The sequence below is a fragment of the Camelus bactrianus genome, chromosome 11 (assembly GCF_048773025.1).
Source record: "Camelus bactrianus isolate YW-2024 breed Bactrian camel chromosome 11, ASM4877302v1, whole genome shotgun sequence".
In the NCBI taxonomy this organism is placed as follows: domain Eukaryota; kingdom Metazoa; phylum Chordata; class Mammalia; order Artiodactyla; family Camelidae; genus Camelus; species Camelus bactrianus.
Window position 1 is genome coordinate 60,527,923 of NC_133549.1, and position 19,815 is coordinate 60,547,737.

Here is a 19,815-nt window from a genome sequence, read left to right on the forward strand (position 1 = left end):
GGGTCTCCACATTCACACTCCAGGTCCTGGGCTGGAAAAATCTGTAAACTGGGAAGATTAGTCCATTCTGTCATCCTACTTGTGTGCGACCCCACCAAAAGGAGTAAGTTGCACTCCTGCTAGTGGGGGAGGAGAAACCTTGCTGGAAGTTGTCTATTTTTAGCCTCTGTATATAGCCTGCTCTCTGCAGACTCACTCTGCCTAACACACTGCTGTGGGATTTAAGGCACTTTCCATCCTGTTGCCTAGTGGTTGCCATGCCAACGAAATTTAACAGAAATAGAATTTTCTAGTAGATTATTCTGGTGGAGGCTTTAAAGTCAGATTACAGCTCTGACTCTGAAGCTTAAATGATGCAAGTGATTAGTGCTGGTACATAGCAGGCACACCACAATACTGGCTGAAAAACAGAAAACATGAATGCAATTAGCTGCATCAGGGAGATGAAGATGCAGCAGCAGATGCTACTTAAATCATACCTCACAGTCCACTTATGAGCTCTGCAACCCAGGGAACTCCGACTACACACACACACACACACACACACACACACACACACACACACACACACACACACACACACGTGTAGCACACGTGGAGAAGATAAAAGGAATCTGACCTGGGATCCCTTTGCAGAAACTTATTCACATCCAAGAGGGTCCATGTTCAGTCCTTCTAAGGTCGATTTTTGGTGAATGTAATCACCATATTTAATAAAATGCATCTGAAGTCTAGAACTAGCATTTGAATCAAGCCTAACTCCAGAGCTTGTTCTCTCAATTACATTGATGTGATGATTATAATTTGTCAAAAAAAACCCAAAAAACCCTAAAATAATTACTGAGATATTTACAGTTAAAATAAAATTGAGGTTGAAATGAGTAATACTAAGTTGTGAGAACAGAGACACCCTGAGGAGTCAAGAAGATTCCTTTAAATAATTGTCTGCAGATGAACAAAATCTCTCCTTTTGACAAGAAAGCCCAATGGTAACTTTTATCCTGGTTTCATATTTCAACAGTTTGACTAGGAATATCGCAAAAAAAGGTTTTAAAAAAAACGCTGAGTCATAAGGGTCCTTCAAAAGAAAAGAAACTTCTCTTTAGAGTGGTAAATCTTCACTTCCGCTGGGAGGAGGGTGCCCCTCAGAGATGGGGGTGCCAGTGCAGGGGAGCGGATCTCCTTGCTTTATTTATTCACAACCCACATACTTTTCTGGATTTAATTCGGCTAGTTAACTTAGCAGCAGGACACTCGGCTAGGAAGGCTCAGGGAAACTCTCTGGGTTAGCTATTTTGGGATGTTAGGATGAAGAGGTCCTAAAATATACAACCGGATCTTCCTGCCGGCAGATTTTCAAAGAAGATGCTCAGCCACGCTTCATCCTCATGCACACTCTCCCGCTCCCCAATAACTGTAAAGTGCAAACACAACAAAACAAAAACAAAAACAAAAACAGAACACCTTGCCAGGGCCTGCAGAAAGCGCAGCGCCTCCGAGGCTAGCACGCTTTCCCCCATCCTCCCCGGAGGAGCGATCCCAGCACCTCTCCCAATGATGTCAGTGGAATCCTGAACCCGATCCCGCTCCACGGCTGGGGGAGGGCAGATTGTGCTCTCGGAAGCTGGGCAGAGCGGGAGTGTCCCTCGAGGGACCACGGCGGTCCGATCCCCCAGAGCGTTCGCTCTTCAGACGCTCGGGGTCCCCGGCAGCCGCGCGCACCGCCCCCTCTGGCCCGCGCCACGCTCCGCCCTGGACGCCGCTCGTCCCGGCGCGGGGGTGCGCGGGGGTGCGCGGGGGGGTGGGGTGGGAGAGGGCCCCGCTCAGCCTGATTTACGGCTCTGCTGAAAACCGCTTCGCTCCCGCAGCAGTAGCACCGCCGCGGCGGCAGCGGCAGCGGCAGCAACAAGTCGGGTAAGTGGGCATCTGCGCCCGCGGCCCAGCCCAGGGTGCGCGGCAGAGGGGGCCGGCCAGGCTGGACAAGAGGTCCGGTCCCCGCACCACTGCGGGGAGTTGGGCTTCTCGGCCCCCGCCTGCAGGAACTCGTGTGCGCGCGTATCCACTCTGGCACCGGCCCGCTGGCACGCCGCGGAGCGGGGGCGGGGAAAGGGGGACCCCCGAGGAGGGTCACTGCCTGCCAGCCCTGCTCAGGCAGAAGAAATTTTGGCTTGTCCGTCAGTCTGTGGACTGGGGCTTACGCTGGGCCCTCGAAAGCTTGCTTACTCCCGGAGTGCGTGGTTACCCATTTCCCCTTGCAGGGTGCCACCCCTTCCCTATTGCTCCCTAGAATTGCTACTTCCCCTTCTTTCACCTCTGGCCTGCGTTTCTGAGCAGGGTTGGCCTCTTCTGTCAGGGTTGGAATCCCCAGAAAACCCGTAGTTAAACAGCCCGCTGTAGCACAGGAAGAGGTTCTCCTCCCTGGAGGCCAGAGGCATATTTACCTGGAAGCTTTGCCTAGCTGTGTAGGGATGCGATTGGCACCTCTGCTTTTGAAGAGGTTGAGGGAGAAGTAACAACACTTTTAAGCCTAGACCCTTTGCTACCTGTTTTAGGGGCCCAGTGCTTATTATGTTTAAGTAGAAATCGTTGCTGAGGGGGATAGATACGTGCTGCTTGTAGAATTGGGTTGCTCGCAGTCATCTGTTGCTAGGGATAAGATAATAAATTCCTACAAGGAAATAAGAATTTCCTGTTACTAAGAGTTATGCTAATACTTAACTGGTTCAAACTTTGGCCATCTCTAGAGGTTGTGTTAAAACAAGATCAGAGACAAGACAAATCCAGCCAGAACACTCTATCTTAATAAAATTTTGTCCATGGTCCCACTTAGGTCAAACAGTATTTGACACACTGGATCCCCAAATTTCAGTAAATCTGGAGTATGTGGAGGGGGGCATGATTATGATGATAACACTGTGATTTAAATCATCACAACAATAAGTAGAAAACAAAATTAAGGGCAAAAATCTCAGGTTGAAAAATTTCCAGCTAACTGTGTGCTTCATGCCACTGCACCTAGTGTGAGTAACAGCTTTCCTATACTTGAGGGAAGATCGCTGAGCTTGCTCTCTTAGGACCTGTTTTGACATCAAATTCATGTGAGTTTTTCTCTCTCTTTTTGTATTCATGCTTATCAGGGTCGTCAGTAAAATAGGGCACGGTTTTGTAGTTAGTGTACTAAATTCAGGAGGTCAGGAAACTTTCCACTTTGGAATCTGACACTTTCCATCTGGCCTTGGATTAATTACTTTACCTCCTTGCTCCAGTTTTCTCACCTGTGAAAAGGGAATGTTACCCACCTTTTAAAATTTTATTCTTTTTTTTTTTTTATCATAGACAGGGGTTGACAAACTTTTCTGTAAAGGCCAAGTAGTAAGTAGTTTTGGCTTCGCTGGCCATAGAGCTCTCAACTACTCACCTCTACCATTTAGTGCAAAAGCAGCAGTAGGCAATATGGAAATGAGTGGATGTGGCTGGATTTGGTCCTTGGGTTATAGGTTTCAATTTTAACATAATATATTATATGCAAAAGTCATTTGGAATTTAAAAGCCTTTGTCCTCATGGAGACGATAAGCAACAATCATTTCAGTAGCAGTTTTTTAGACAGACATACAAACTAACTTTTATTCTCCCCTGCCCAGGACTTTTAGAGTAATGCAACAGAAGGCTTTTGAGGAAAGCAGATACCCCTGGCAGGAGTCCTTTGAGAATGTCGCTGTGTGCCTACCATTCCGCTGCCCGAGGTGTGGGGACCATACCAGATTTAGAAGCCTGTCCTCATTGAGGGCCCATCTGGAATTCAGTCACAGCTACCGGGAAAGAACCCTCTTGACAAAATGCAGTCTCTTTCCATCCCTCAGAGACACAGACCTAGTCACTTCCTCAGAACCCCTGAAACAGGGAAAACTGCAGAGCTGTGGCAACATAGTGAAGCAGAAACCGAGCTATGTTAACTTGTATAGCATTTCACATGAACACTCCAAGGACAGGAAGCCCTTTGAGGTGGTGGCAGAGAGGCCTGTGTCCTACGTGCAGACCTACACTACGGTGGACCTACGTGCAGACTCGCTGGATGGGCCAAGGTCCAGCCCTGGACTTCCCACCTCAGAGACCAAAACAGCTTTCGAGGCACATGTCAGAGAAAAATTCAATCGGATGGTTGAGGCCGTGGACAGGACCATTGAGAAGAGAATCGATAAACTCACCAGAGAGCTGGCCCAGAAAACTGCCGAACTGTTGGAAGTTCGGGCGGCTTTTGTACAGCTGACTCAGAAAAAGCAAGAAGTTCAGAGACGAGAGCAGGCCCTGAATAGACAGGTGGACGTGGCCGTGGAGATGATCGCAGTGCTGAGGCAACGCCTGACGGAATCCGAGGAGGAGCTTCTCAGGAAAGAAGAGTAAGTGGGTGAAACGGGATGCTAATCCCATTGCTTTAGGCACCTCCCACCATCCCCCCCAAGTTACACTCGAATGTTAAGCAAGGTTTGGTTTTAATAACTTGCAGGTACTTTGGCTGCATCTCTCATTGATACAGTTGAATGGAGACAGCACAAGGCTTTTAATATCATTTACCCTCTCTGTGTATAGTCTCCAGCTCAGCAACAGGAAGATCAAAATACCCTTCTCACCTCGGAAACTGTCAACCACAGACAATGTTTTTAGAGAGAGGAGTAGTGCGGTCTGGCCATGGTGGGATCCATTCCCGGCAGCAGGGAATTGAATGGGAAGACAGAAAGGGGGTGCTGGGGGCCCTTTCTGTCTGTTGACAGTCTCCATGTAATAAAATCAAGGACATGAGATGCTGTCTTATTCAAGTATAAAAATATACTCTAGTTAAAAATAATTTTGGCTTCTTTGCCATTTTGGATTACCTGTTTGTGTTAACTAAATGTCGATAGCTGAGAATCTAATTTTTATTTGGAAGAAGCAGACATTAGGAAACCCAGCAGAAGCTTCTGAGATTGACATACTCTTATGATTTAAGTTTGAGAATTTTCTTTTTGTAAAATACTAGACTGTCATGCCTGCTTGCAAAGAGTTGACACTGGATTTCACAAGTTACACGTGATTAGAGAAGCTGTTACTTTTAAAATTATCATACTTGGATAAGCATTTCCTTATCAGTACGTATGGATTCAACCCAAACTGGAAAAGTATATGTCACAATGCAGTTATTCTTCATGTAGAATGTTGGATTTAATTTTAAATGGAGGCTAAGAATTCATAGAATCAAAGGACATAAAAATTGACTAAAACAGCATAAAAGAAAGGTTTTAAATAATTTGAGTTCTGTTAGGTTGACCTAATTTCATACTTTCTTTGCCCTCTGGCACTCTTTTATCTTGTGTTGTCTATTAAAATGTAGTAATTAAAGCTTCCTCCATCTTTAGGCTGAGAAGCTCTATATATTAAAGAGATCATCACTCGCTATTACTAAAGGCTTACTGTCTACCTAGGGGGAAAGCCTGCTCTGCTCAACTAGACATTTTTTTTGATCATGTAGTAAGGCTGGATTTGAATTGGCCACTGATTTACTTTTCTCCCAGGGAAATGATCTCTGTTGAAAAATGCTTCTCTGTTGGCTTCTGGTGTTTCCTGGTGCGAAGTTAGAGTGGGGTCACTCTATGTGCAGGGAAAAGCCTTGAATTAAATTAGTGATATTTCTGTTTGACTCAAGAGCAGTGAATTTAAAGGCAGCCAGATTAAATGTGTGCATTTACTTATTTGTTGTGTTTTATTTATTAATAACACAAGTAATTAATGAGATGGGATTTGGGGTGGTGATTGCCTGGAGTATGGGAAAATAATATGATGGCATGGAGGGTCAAATGGTTAGACCCAGGTTATTATCAAGGATATAACTTTTATTTTTGGTTGTGTGTTCAAGGGTGCTTTATTATTAAAAATAAATAAGTAACTTACATAAAAGCGGGCTGTGCACGGATCAGTTGTGATAGTATGTTATATATGGTTAATCCAGTGCTGTCACCTGAGGACCAATTGAAGAACAAAACATACTTGTTTAAAAAAAAATTTTTACAGAGTTAAGTTGTATGTGTTAAAAGTCCTCCCTCCTCTCCAAGCACCCCACCACTGCATCCTCTGGAGACAGCCACACTGTTTAGTTCAGTTCTGGACCCTTCCTGTGTACTTCATATGCACATATAGAGTTACTGTGTTTTCCCAAGTGGAATCATGACATATATATTCTAATCAGCTTGCTACTGATGAATACATGGTTTTGTTCCATTTTCCTGGTATTAAAAATAACGTCTCAGTTAATGTCCTTATACAATATAATTTCATTCACATTTTTGGGTGTGTATCTGAAGGTAAGTTAAGAGTTGATTTTTAGTATGACATTTTTGTACTACCAGGAAAGAAAAGCAATGATGTTAAAAAAAAATTTTAAATGAAAATTCAGTGAAACTGCCTTAAACTTTTAAACATAAAATAAACAAAGTCCTCATTTTTTTAAGCCTTCATTTGGCCTGCCCCAGCAGTTTCAATATTCAGGCTTCAAATAATCACTCTTTCTGTGCATAAAATAGGGCTGAAAGAGTCTTCTTTCCAGGAAAGACAGTGGAGCTCTTGGTCTGAGACGGCGACTATGGCCAGCAGCCTCAGTGGCTACAGTGTCCAGCCCCCCCACCCCAAAATGGGGAGCAGAGTGAGCCAGCTGCCCATCTGCCACACTGTTGAAGCCAGAGTGATTTGACCAGATCTGCCCAGCTGGGCCATGCCCTGCCTTCCTCACGACTCCCTCAGAGCTGTGCCTTCCACCAAAGAGGTGACCTTTCACACATGGAAGACCCTACTTGGCCAGTGAACTTATCAGGAGCTGTAAGGAGCTGCGCTCCCCTGCTAAAGCCCTCCAAATGAGCTCTCAAGGCCCATTTGTGAGAAAGAGTAGGTTGTTACAGTCCCATTTGACACAGATGGTAGATTTGGTTAAAAAAAAAAAAAGCATACATCTAGTATTTGACATTCACATAAGGCTCTCTTGCTTATGGATTTTCCCTCAACTTTAAAATCCTTTCTTTCAAACTGAAATAAAAGACTCGAGGGCTAATTCTGCCCTGAGGCCATCTATGGGCTGAATCGGCTTGGGTTATAGAAGTCACCTACATGCCCTGCAGCAGAGGAGGCTGTATTGGCAATTTTCTGTACATTTGTCCTGAGTCTCATTGTACCTCTGCAGAGAAGCATCTCTATTTCTAGAGTGCAGGTCCAAGAAAGAAACTGCCCACTGTCTTCATAAAGTTTGTGCAACTTTAAAAGTCCTATGGAAACAGGTACTGTATTTACTTATTCAAGAGTATTCAGAGCTTGTAGGGCATGACTACCCGTAATCAGGTAAATCAATCCTGGTCAACCTTGCAGTAAGGTATCCCTTAATAAGAAAGCGTGGATCGTAGCTGATTCCTGGTTGACTTGGTCACCTGGGGTTTGGAGAACATCAGCATTCTAGTAATCCTGAATTTACCTGCACACTCATCTGCTGTTAAGATTGGAAAGCCCTGACTGAGCACCTGGGATGTGCCCAACACTGTGCTAGGTGTGTGTGGGGGACATAAAATTCTTGGTCTTTTTCCCTAAGGAGTTTACACTCTACAGAGGAGGAATAAAACATACCCATGAACACACCCATGTACAAATTCTGAGTAGTTTAAACAAGTGCTTAAATACAAGTCACGGTTTCAAGTTGATGAATGTTAGAGAATGGGTTTTTCCATGTGATGAGGCCACAATGAAGGAGTGAGGGTGGGATTTGCATTGGTAGCTGGAGGACAGTGACATTGAAGGACACCAGGGAGGTGACTGTTAGAGATGAGCCCTGAGGGGACTGTGTAATCTTAGTTCTGAAAGGTGGGTACCAGTCTGACTCATTTTACAGGTGTCGAAAATAATGCCCAGAACAGCAGAATGACAAGGACAAAAATTTAGTAGCAAAGCTGAAACTGGAACCCAAATTCCCTGCCTCTCTGCTGAGTGTTTTCCATTTAATTCATTGTGCCTCAGCCAGACTTTTGAAAATGTGATATTTGCGCAAAGCATCAAGACTGAGGTAATACCAAATCTGGCCCATTTTGGAATGGGCTTCCTTCTCTGCTGTGTTGAGAGGGCTGCTATGGTGAAATCATTTATTTTTCTGATGAGATTAAAGAAAGTGAGCTGGCATCAAAGTTGTTGAGAAATGGAGAAATGGTGGCGTCATCAGTATAGCTGTGATATTAAGCTTCCGGAACACCAGCCCAAGGCTTCTGACTTCCAGCAAGGGCTTTAACTTGACTCTGCATGTCGGTGCCCAGTTAGGATGGAGCATGTGCCACTGCCAGCCTTTCATGGCAGTGAGGGGCCTCTTTGTAATTCCATCTCTAATTTCCGTCCTGCTCCCTTGGAGCTACGACAGATAAAATCTTTCACTTCTTCCTTCGTCATTTGCCCTGTTTCCAGCTTGGAGTCAGCCAGAAGACAAATTTTTATTGAGTGCTTGCTGAGTGCCCAGTACTGTTCTAGGTCCTGGTCCTACAGTGGTAACCATGTGAGTCCACTTCCTGCTTTTGTGACAGGAATAGACCAGCAGGTAAATTAGACATTAAACATCATTAGGGGATGTTAAAAGAGACATCTAGGGCTTAAGCCAGCAATGCCCATTTAGGTTTCTATCCAAAGCTGGCTGTGAAATGCTGGCCTTTCAAAGGCAAGTTTGACTTGGTAACTTGCTTTGCACAACTAAAGCCTCTTGCCACTTCATTACATGTTTCCCATTTTTGATCAGCTAGAACAGTGAGTGGGTAACTTGGTTTCCAGACTGATCTATAGCTAGGTAGTAGGTCAAGAAAAGTCATGTTAAATGTAGAGTTCAGTGAGAGAGGGAGGCATCTGTTTGCTCTACCTTTTAATGCATTTATGTAAATAGGGTCCTCTCTATCAGGTTGTGTTCCATGCAGACTTACAAACTAATGTAGGAAAAACCCAGTGTCAACATGCCTTCTTAGGGATGGCATGTGGTAAAATTTGGAGACCCTCCCAAATTTCCTACTTGTCTCTCTCACGTCTGTCCCTCCCTCTGCCAGTTCCCCTTTTTGTCTGGACTGAGGGGCTTAGAATGTGTTTTGATCTATTTAGAACCAATAAGAATAATCTGACTTTCTCGTTACAGTTGCTTTTTAAGTTCTTAATGAGAACTGTATACTTTTTAGTGTACTCCAGGAAGTCAAAAAAGAAATACGAGGGAAAGGGCTGATAAGAGTAGAAAAGTGACGTGGCTCCCGACCTGTGGCAGGTGCAGATTCCACCCCGTGGGCCCCACCGGGGACACAGGAGCTGACCTAGAGCTCTGAGTGTGCAGCCAGCCTCCTGGTGCTTGGAGGTGGTTGACTCCAGCTTTAGGATTTGCCTCGTGGCTGACATTACAGTCTGTCTGAGGTGCTCTGTGATCAATAGCTAGACTATTTTTAGCCGGAGGTATTTTTACCATTTCATATACCTCTGAAGAGGTTCATAAATCAGTAATGCAAAATGAAATTTGAATAACTCGGTAGAGCTGTGCCCTTGGGATGAGAAGCTGATGTTAAAGTGTTGTTTAAGAAAAGAAAAGAGGCATCAATTTTAGATCCCTGTAGCAGGTACCTGTATTGTAGGTTACTTAGTGGTTTTATGCCCCACTACTTGTCTGGAAAAAGAGAAAAGGAAACCTAAGGATCTTTAGTCAGTTAAGATTTTTAACTAGAGATGTTGTTGCACATTTCATGCATTCAGCAGAAATTTGTGGGGCTCCTGTTGTGTGCTGGGCTCAACACTAGGTGCTGTGGAATCACAGTGAAGGAGCAAGTGAGGGCCCTGAACTCACTGACTTTATGATTGATGTTGTCAGTGGCAGGACTAGCTGGCTGCAGTGTGTGCTGTGATTGGCTGCAAGGTTCTGCAGGAGAACATAGCAGGTCCCCTAGCCCATACTAGGCACGTGTCTAGCAGGGGAGCCCTGAGGTTAGAGTGATCATTAAAAGTAGGGGCTTGGGAAGGGACGCTGGAGGAGGAGCAACATGTGCAGAAGTAAGAATCTGGCTGGGAGGCTCAGTGGAGTTCACTGATGCTGGAGCAGAGAGAAGGTGATATGCAGTGATGAGGCCCAAGGGGAACATAAGGCTACTGGATGGCCATGAAGGCTGGAAACATAGGAAGAGAGACATGATAAATGGTTCATCGATAGTAGATTACAATATGTGGTATGGTCAGTACAGCGTCTCTCATTAACAACGCATAGCTCCATGCCTGTGTAAAACTGCAGGGAACACCACGGTGCATTAATGCGCATTTCCCTCTATCTCTACACCTGCTTCTGGAAGGTGTTCTTCACATGATAGTATGTTTTTGATTTTTCTGAAATTAACCCATCTTTAACCCACTCAGTAGAAATAACTGAAGTTTAATCTGCAAAAAAAATGAAAGATTATCTATGTTTCAGACCATATGGCCATCCTGTAAATAAATGAGTGCATGAGTGAACAAATTTATTTTTCTAAATAAAACTTGGTGCTGTAGGGGCTTTTTCACTCAGTGCCTCTTTCTACTGTGTTTGTTTCTGGAAGACTATGAATCTCAGGATACTGACAGATTTCTAGGCCTGTAAATCATTCAGCATAATAAAGAACTTTGGGCCAGTTTCTGATACTATACTGGTATTTTTTTCCTTTAGTATCAGATATTGCTTCAGATAGGCATATTTTCCACTGAAGCTTAAAACCTTGATTTCAATCATATTTAATCTTTAAAAAAAAAATAGTCAAAGGTAGGGCTAGAAGTCCCCTGGAATCAGTTGGTTAATTTCCCCAAAGCTGTTCTGCACCACACCCAGAATGAATTTCTGGTTTGCCCTTATCTTCTCATTTGGCCTTCCAGCTTTCACACTGTATTTTCAGTCACAGGGTTGAGAACTTAAAATAAAACCACATAAGTCTTTTACTCTGCTGTCTGATAGCATCGTGTTGTTCTTTTTCTCCATCACGTTCAGCTCAGCTGAATTCATATTTATTTCAGTATTTGTTTCTTTTAATGTCTGCTTCTCCCACTACTTGAGGGGTGTGGTCTGCACACCAAGGCCTGATCCAGCCTGCCACCTGTTTTTGTGGAGCCCCTGAGCTAAGAATGGTTTTTATATTTTTAAATGTTTGGGAACAATTCAAAAGACAGATAATAATTCATGGCATATGAAAATTATATGAAATTCAAATTTCAGTGTCCGTGAATAAAGCTTTATTGTTACACAGCCTCGGTGGCTTCTTTGTGCTAGGCAGGGTTGAGTAGTTGCAACAGAGACCGTACAGCCTTCAGAGCCTAAAATATTTACTTCCTGGCCCTTAAAGAAAGTGTTGGCTGGCTCCTGCGTTAGACGGTAAGCTTCATGAGGATAGCCATGGGCTCAAGAGTGCCCTAGCACTAAGCCCAATACCTGGTAGCATTCAGCAATGTGGTTTGTTTTTTTTTAACTGAAGTATAGTCAGTTTACAATGTTGCGTCAATTTCTGGTGTACAGCATGTTTCAGTCATACATATACATACATATATTTGTTTTCATATTCTTTTTCATTATAGGTCACCACCAGATACTGAATATAGTTCCCTGTGCTATACAGAAGAAACTAGTTGTTTATCTATTTTATTTATAGTAGTTAGTATCTGCAAATCTCCAACTCCCAATTTATCCTTTCCCACCTCCTTCCCCACCTGGTAACCATAAGTTTATTTGCTATGTCTGTGCGTCTGTTTCTGTTTTGTAAATAAATTCATTTGTGTCTTTTTTTTAGATTCCACATATAAGTGATGTCATATCGTATCTTTCTTTCTCTTTCTGGCTTACTTCACTTAGTATGGCAATCACCAGGATCATCCATATTGCTGCAAATGGCATTATTTTATTCTTTTTTATGGCTAAGTAGTATTCCAGTGTATAAATATACCACAACTTCTTTATCCAGTCATCTATTGATGGGCATTTAGGTTGTTTCCCTGTCTTGACTGTTATAAATAGTACTGCTGTGAACACTGGGGTGCATGTATCTTTCCAAATTAAAGTTCCCTCTGGATATATGCCCAGGAGTGGATTGCTGGATCATTTGGTGAGTATATTAGTCTTTTGAGGAATCTCCATACTGTTTTCCATAATGGTTGCACCAAACTACTCCTACGAGCAATGTAGGAGGGCTCCATTTTCTCCATGCTTTCTCCAGCGTTTATCATTTGTTGACTTCCTGAATAATGGAGTAAATAAGTGTATGGATTGTGGCTGCATCAATACTAGAGTTCTACCACGTTGTCCGCCCGCACCAGCATTCTGCAGTTTAGGATCACTCTGCACAAAGTATGACAGTAGCTTTCAAACTTTTTGGCCTCACTTCCCCTTAGACTCTCAAAAAAATCTGAGGACCCCAAGAAGCTTTTCTCTGTGGGATTTAGCTATCAAAATTTACTGTATTAGAAATTAAAACTTAAGACATTTTTAGAAGACTTATTTGTATAAAAATAACAATAATAAATCCATTACCTGTTAAGTAATGTATTTCTGTGAAAAAGAACAATTTTCCCAAAAACAATTAAGTGAAAAGAGTGGTATTGTTTTCTAAGTTTTACATCTGGCTTAATAGGAGGCAGCTGAACCCTGTTCTGCCTTTAATTTGTTGCAGATTTGTTTTGGTTGAAGTAGATGACGGAAATCCAGTCTCACACAGATATGTAGTAGGAAAATGGAGAGGTATGTTAATAACCTTTTCAGAGAATAGTAAGTATTCTGCTTTGATACAATGCCAAAGCTTGACAATTGGTAGTTTCTTAAAGGTTAATTGCAATGTGGAATCTGAAACCACATCAGTGAGTATTTCCTTCTCTCCTCCATTGAAGTCCGTAAGTCGGTCTTGCACTTTGAATGGATATTTTACTGTTCAGAGTATAATTATTAAAGGAAGTACAAATGCAAAGTAATTAAATTTATTTATTTTTTCATTCAGGAAATTCACAAGATTCCTTGGGGAAATAAGAGTTGTTTCTGGATATTGTTAATCCAGACTGAGCAGGATGTGAAGCGGGGATACGAAGTTGTGCACACATGCTGTTCCACAGTTAATCACTAGGTCTTGTTCCTGTTTGTATCTAATTCAGATACCCAGACACAATCTCAGTATGATGAACTTCTCCAGCCCTTGTTCATGTAACTTCTCTTTTAAAATCAAACCATCAGGCTTGTTTTAACTGCCTTTTTTTTCTTTTAGTTGATGTGAAACATCCACAAACCGAAATTAGGTTAGCACTGGTGCCAGGTTAGTTGGGAAAAGTGGTGTTAACTTCTCTGCTTTAGGGCACAAGATAATTGGATGAAGGAGGTTAGAAAAAGATGCTTCTTTTTTACAACATGACATACCACTCCAAAGTCAACTAGTGCCATTAATGTTGTAAAACGTTTCATATGGAACCAGTAATAAAACATGACATGATTTAAAAATATAGCCACAATTGTAAGCTGTATTGTATTCAGGTTTGTTTTCTTGTTTTTGGGATGTTAATACTGTGGGATTAAGCTGTTGAATATTGCTGTCTTATATTCTAAACTGTACAGCCCAAGAGCCCAAGAATATTAAATACGCACAGAGAAGAAAAGACTTGAAAAAATACACCAAGCTGTTGACAGTAGGGTCCTCTGGGTGGTGGGATTATGGGTCGTTTTTTGTTTCTTCCTTGTCCTTTTTGAACATTGATTGCAAAAAATATTTATTGAATATTTATTTTCTGTGCTGTATTGTACTGAGTGATGGCCTTAGAGCAGAGAACAAAAAGCTGATTCAGCCCCTGCTCAGTTAGATCTTCCATAGATCAGTTTTTATATTTCCCATGATAAATGTGAACTATTTCTGCAATAAGGTAAATATAGTAAATTTTATAAACCAAAATGAATTGAAAATAATACCCTGGCTCTTTTTTCTATGGTTTTCTTTTTGGTGGGGGAGAGGGTTGTGGGTTTTTGGTTGTTTTCCCTGTAAGTACCAACTTGGAAACTGTTTCATGAGTCAGTTATCCTAAATATCACCCACGAGTCTCTACAATGGGCTTGACTCCAAATGTATTGAAGCCTTGATGTTGGAAAGAGGAAGGAGTAGCCGTTTCCTGGGCTACGTTTGCAGTGGTGTTTTTGAGCTGTGATGATATTCCATCCAAAGGTTCTCAACTATAACTGAGAACCATGACAGGGCTGGATGGACCCTCCACTGTTTTGCTGTTAGTTAAGGTTTGTGACTTACCTCGGAAACAGATCAAAGCCAGATGACGGCAGAGCTTCAAAACCGGCTTATGTCCGCGGCCTGAACAGCTTGGAAAGTGCATGTCTTCTATTCAGGGCTCATACGGAACACCTGGAAATAAATTTGAAACTTAATAACGAAAGAGAATTCCTTTCCAAAAGGACTCTTATTTCTTGTATGTGAATACTTCTGAGCTACTGAATGGAGTTATTTTGGGATCGGGGTTTATGTTTGATCTTGGATAGGAAGCTAGAAAAATGGGGCCTGGTATGATGAGTAGTTTTTGGAGTGAATCATTGTCAGAACCAGTCTCTTTTCTGTTTTTATAAATATGTAATTCCAAAGGTTTTGCAGAGACATTTGCTTCTGTAGGAAGTGTCAGAAAAGTTTCAGTATGGTCAAGTGTGATGTAATACATTTGTGAGGGAAAAATCATGACTAATTGTAAAAGTGACTCCCTGACTAGTGGTACAGAATAAAGGAGCTAGAAGTCACCACCAACTATTTTGCAGAGACCTTCTGTGAAACTGACTTCTTGAGCTGGATATCCCTGAAGTTCTGCTCTCAAGAAATTATGGAGCTTAGTGGAAAATAAAAATCAAGCAGAGGTTGAGAAAATGCAGAGAAGGCAATGAATTTAATCGACTATCTAGAACAACTGCATGAGGTTAGATTTTAAAAATAGGATTTGTTCAACTAAAATGAAAGAAGTTTGGGAGGACAGTGATCAGAGTCCTTAGAATCTTGGTTCTGTGTGAGTAGAATAGAGCCGGAAAAATGTGGAACTACTCCTTGAAGGTTGAGAGAGGGTTTGAAGACACATAAAAGAAATATTATATCCAATGGGTAGTAAAATTACAGAATTTGTTAGCCCCAGTAGGTGTGGCAGAACATACAAAGGGGATGGCCAAAAGGCTCTTCAGGATTTCTTCTTAAGTGAGGCAAATCAGATGAAGAGAATTGTGATACTGTATACCTATTGGTAGTGCTGATTAGTGTGTGTGTGTGGATATATTTGTAGAGATATTTGTGAGGATGGTTACCAAAATGTAAATGGTGGTGATCTTAGGATAATGAGGTTTCAAGTGATATTTTCTTCTTTTCATGGATTGAATTTTTTATAAAGAACTTAACTTACTTAACTATAATTCAAGAAAGTGTTATTTTCACACTTGCATTAGAAATAAAAAATGTAAAATAGTAATAGTTATTAAAAACTTTCTAGATTTCTGAATCACAGTGAGTCATGTAGATAAAGGTATTTTGCTCGACTTTTTAGGGAAGGGCAACTTGGACATTGCTTATCCTATGTCAGCTGAAATAGCTTCCCCAACAGACCTTAGATCTACCTCAAGATGGCATTTCTTGGATTATTGCATTCTTAGCTCAAAAATACACTGTTGGACAAGGTAACTTATTTTATATATGCTTTGGTGCCTCCTGCTACCATGCTCCCCTCCTTGTAGTCTTTTCTTCCCCAATAGCCAGACTTAAAATGTATGTCAGAACTTTCCTCAAAAGTGGCCAGTGGTTTCCCATCTCATTTATAGTAAAATCTGGAGTTCTCACGCTGACCTGTGAGGCCCTGCCTGGCTCCCTCTCGGCTGTCCTCCCCTCTCCCCACCTTGCTCCGCCTTGCAGGCCCCCCTGCTGTACCTCAGACCATTCTGCACATTCCCACAGAAGGCCTGGCTTGCTCTTCCCAGGTGCTTGTGTGGCGAATTCCTTGCTTCCTTGCTTCCTTCAGGTGTCTGTTCAGATGCTGCCCCACCCAAAGGTTGTCCTGACTTTGCTATCTGCAGTGTCACTTACTCCTTCCCTTCTGTCACTCTCTGTCTCTGTCACCCAGTTCCCGTTTTCTCCTTAGCACTTATGACCACCTGACATATGTGTTTATTTGTATGTTTTATAGTGACTCTCTTCTTCTGCTAAAAAGTAATCACTAAAAAGTAATCTTATCTCGTTCATCATGGCTATGGCCATACTGCCTAGGGCAGTACCTGACACATAGTAGGCACTCAATAAATACGTGTTGAATGAATGAATTCTTGTCTCACTTCTCCATTTTGTGTTCTGACATGTTTGCTTGGCAGAGAAGTTGTTACATTCAACCATTTCCTGGAAGCAGCTGCTGAGAAGGAGGTTCAAGGGAAAGCTCGGCTCCAGGACTTTATTGAGAATCTGTTGCACCGAGTAGAACTGGCCGAAAAGCAGTTGGAGTACTACCACAGCCAGCAGGCTGCCGGCCTCCGCCGGGATGCCACTGAGCACGTGGTAAGTCACTCGGGTTCAGCACCAGGGCTGAGGGCCATGGTATGTGAAGTGGGGTCAAGGGCAGAGGGAAAGGGAGCTGGGGATTGATTTGCAGGAACATTCTAGACATCACTTGATAGTGCTGCCCCAGCCATGCCTGTGCGACACAGATGAGTCCAAAACACCTGCAAGTAAGTGAAATTCTGGATGCAGGGTCTCCAGTTCTTCACCATCCAACTCCACACCAAGCTGAATTGGTAGAAATATTTTTATGTTGTAGAATAACAGTTTAAAGTATCCAAAGAAATCACCTTTCCCAACCTTGGTGTCAAGTAGATTGGAAGTTATTATCATGTTTTGGAGCTCTTCAAGGAATCTTCTAAACACTTTCATGCTTCTTTGTTACCAAGATTTAACCACATATTGCTTTCTTCCTTAATAGAAAAGAAAACACTATACCATAGTCTCTGTAGGTGAAACATTCTTTAAGTAGATTTTCAAAAAGACGTAGAAAAATTCACAGGAGAGGTTCTGTAATAGATTTCTGCATACAATTTTACCTGTACTTTCAGAGACTTAAGGAACCTCCAGAGCCCAGATGAGAACCCTGGGTATGGATAAATGTCCAGACTCTCATAAGTGGCTTGATCAAGATTCCCTGGTCTCTTTAGAGGGTAGGGGTAGGGGAAGGCTTGCAAATAACCATGCTGTAGAGGGGGGGAATCATATCTGCCCTCTATACAGCTTTCTTAATTGTATTAATCAAAGCCAAAGGATGGATTTTTAGAACCCTAAAGTGGTTTATTTATAACATTTTCATTATCAGTTGAACTTTATTTATGCTGACTTCTCAGAAGATTTAAAAATGATTCTTTTAGTTACTCCAAAATGGACTACATATATAAGGAAAAGAAAAATAGGAAACATTTATGCTAACTAAGGGGTTAGTAAGGTTGCTACTGGTTGACTGAAAAGTTTAGGTTGAATAATAGGGAAGCCAAGATTAAAAGGAAAAATGATTAAAGAATCAAGGAATGAAATGAAGCGCAGGTGCATAAAAGAAGGGAGACCAGAGGAGACAGACAATAGGAAGGTACAGAGACAAGGAAAGAAAGAAAAGAGGGAACTTTACACAGTGCTAACTGTAGTAATGCACACTCAGCCTTAGAGCTGTACAGTTGTGCAAGCTCCAGAACTTTCCATCAGGAACAAAGTAGACGAGAAGGAAGTAGATTTCTTCCATCTGTTAGGTTTCAGTAGTAACTGTCATCAGAGCAATTTCAGCTACCTGACATATTGATTATTTTCTGGGCGGGTATCAGTGGTCTCCTGAGAAGCAGCCTTTATTCGCCTCCTTAATTCCTCTGTCACCTCCTTGGGAAACTGAGTCCAGTCATAACTAACTGGCTGGAGGGACACTCTCAGCCTTTTCCTGCCTTCTTCCTCCATCCTACCATCTCTCAGGACGGGGTTGTGCTGTGAGCCCAGAGGTGAGGTGAGAAGGCCTGGCTTCTGGATCATTCCCACCCTACTTCTGACCAGGTGAGACCGTCTGTCTTCCTGGGCCTGTCATTCTTCTATAAAATGAAGTGGTTGGACTGCATGCTCTCTAAGGGCTTGTGGCCTCTTAAACTCTCTGATTATCTTCTGACTTTGGTGGTTAGAATTCTAAAATTAAAATGTCCCATAATAGTTTAAGTATTTAGGCTTATAAGTAACCCAGAGCTAAGAAATGTGTAAGTTTTACTACACAAAGTTAAGAAGGTCTTAAAGGAAGAGAAAACAATGGAAGGCAAGGAGAAATAAAGGAAGCCCATTAGTTCTTGCCTTTATTTATATTTATGTGCTCACTTCCTCTGCTCAGTTTACTTTTCCAGCTTGGAAACCGAACAACTTTTAAAAGACACAGCCAGTCATTACTTCTCATCCTGCTGTATCATGTAATCAAAGGTTGAACAGCATCTCAGTTCTTCTAGTCAGATATGTAGATATAAAATTATGTGTGTGTGTATGTACACACAACATATATGCACACACATAAGTACTTGTATATATACACATATGTATACACATACATATGAATATGGTAGGACATTTAATTAATAAATATTTATGTTTATGTTCTCTTTGTCCCAAACATGACATCATCTGGCTTCTTCAGATTTGATCTACATAGGGAAGAAATGACTAATTCAGATCAAATAAAGTGCAGTTGAGATTGCAGCCGGGAATTCAGAAGTGAGAGCTGTTTGTGAGTAGGGCAGGATCAGGCTGTAGGGAGGTGAACTGACTTTTGGAGGGAAGACACATCACTCTGAAAAGACCAAGAATGAGATGATTAATTTCTGAAAGGAATGGGCAGATGTGGTTTCCCCTGTTTTCATGTATAGTCCTCTAAAGTCTACTTTGGACCATAATATACCACATTATGAGACAGTCTACAGACCTTAAGATCTTTTCTTCTTTTTAGTCTGTTTCATCATGATAAAATATATTCACCGTGTCTTTGATGTAAAAAGTGCTCAGTCTGGCCTCTCTGGGTATCTGTGGCTGTGGATACACAGAAGAATTGGATGCTTGTAGCAGGAAAAGTTTTGAACGGTACCTTTAGTCACCTACTTGGCGCAGCTTAGTGAAGGTGCAGAGCACGGAGGAGCCCAGGCCTCTGGAGCCTCAGCCCTGCCCAGGAGAGCTCCTTGCGGGGTGCACACCACCCCCCAGATGGAGCAGAAGTTTCCCACAGACTCCCCCCACCTCAGCTCGGCTCCCCTCCCAGAACACTGGGGAGTGCTGTCCCCAGCCTGGCTGGTTCTCCCCATCTCCACCAAGGCTGCTCTAGAGAAACCGTGCAGCTTCTTCATTTCCCTTCTTTCCCCACCCCCAGTTCCTTCCCTCTCTCCTCTTAAGTCTTTCACATTACCACCTCCAGAGATTGACATGTAAGTTGCTTCTTTCTACGGTGTCTTCCTAGCTTTAAGATTCTTTGGTGCTCTAGAAAAATATCCTTCCTCCTCACATTTAGTGCCTTTTCTGAAATAAGGTTTCGGCATCTGTATCTTTCTCTTAATCCCCTTGAGCATTTATGTTCTTTTTCACCTGGCTGATTTCTAAAAATGTAACGTGCTTACTCAGATATTTTGTCTGCATGCTCTGAAACATGCTGTTGAATTAGACACAAAGTGACCTAATATCCCATCTGCCAAAATCACTCACAGAGCTGCTCAAATGGAAGGTCATGGAACAGCTTGGATAATCTTATTTTAAGCGTTG

General features: G+C 42.3%; 1 protein-coding gene and 1 long non-coding RNA gene across 10 annotated transcripts in view; one reads left to right on the plus strand and one right to left on the minus strand.

The window, feature by feature from the left end:
* The first annotated feature begins 1,606 nt into the window (after positions 1 to 1,606).
* Positions 1,607 to 19,815, plus strand: part of ZNF365 (zinc finger protein 365) — a 166,787-nt gene continuing 148,578 nt past the window's right edge. For 4 of the 6 annotated variants that reach the window (XR_012510266.1, XR_012510267.1, XR_012510265.1 and 1 more), the window contains exons 1-3: positions 1,786 to 1,914; positions 3,643 to 4,398; positions 16,386 to 16,566. Coding sequence is in view for 3 of the 6 variants with exons in the window: in XM_074374073.1 (XP_074230174.1) it covers positions 3,656 to 4,398; positions 16,386 to 16,566 (924 nt within the window). In the remaining 3 variants the exon portion in view is untranslated. Of the gene's footprint in view, positions 1,915 to 3,642; positions 4,399 to 12,687; positions 13,800 to 16,385; positions 16,567 to 19,815 lie in introns of those variants that run through there. The other 2 variants (XM_074374072.1, XM_074374071.1) reach the window with 2 other exon arrangements.
* The window catches only part of LOC105071296 (uncharacterized), a 361,750-nt gene continuing 347,858 nt past the window's right edge, over positions 5,924 to 19,815 (minus strand). For 3 of the 4 annotated variants that reach the window (XR_012510269.1, XR_006725886.2, XR_006725888.2), the window contains one exon: positions 13,794 to 14,403. This is a non-coding gene — a long non-coding RNA (uncharacterized LOC105071296). Of the gene's footprint in view, positions 5,991 to 13,793; positions 14,404 to 19,815 lie in introns of those variants that run through there. The other variant, XR_012510268.1, reaches the window with a different exon arrangement.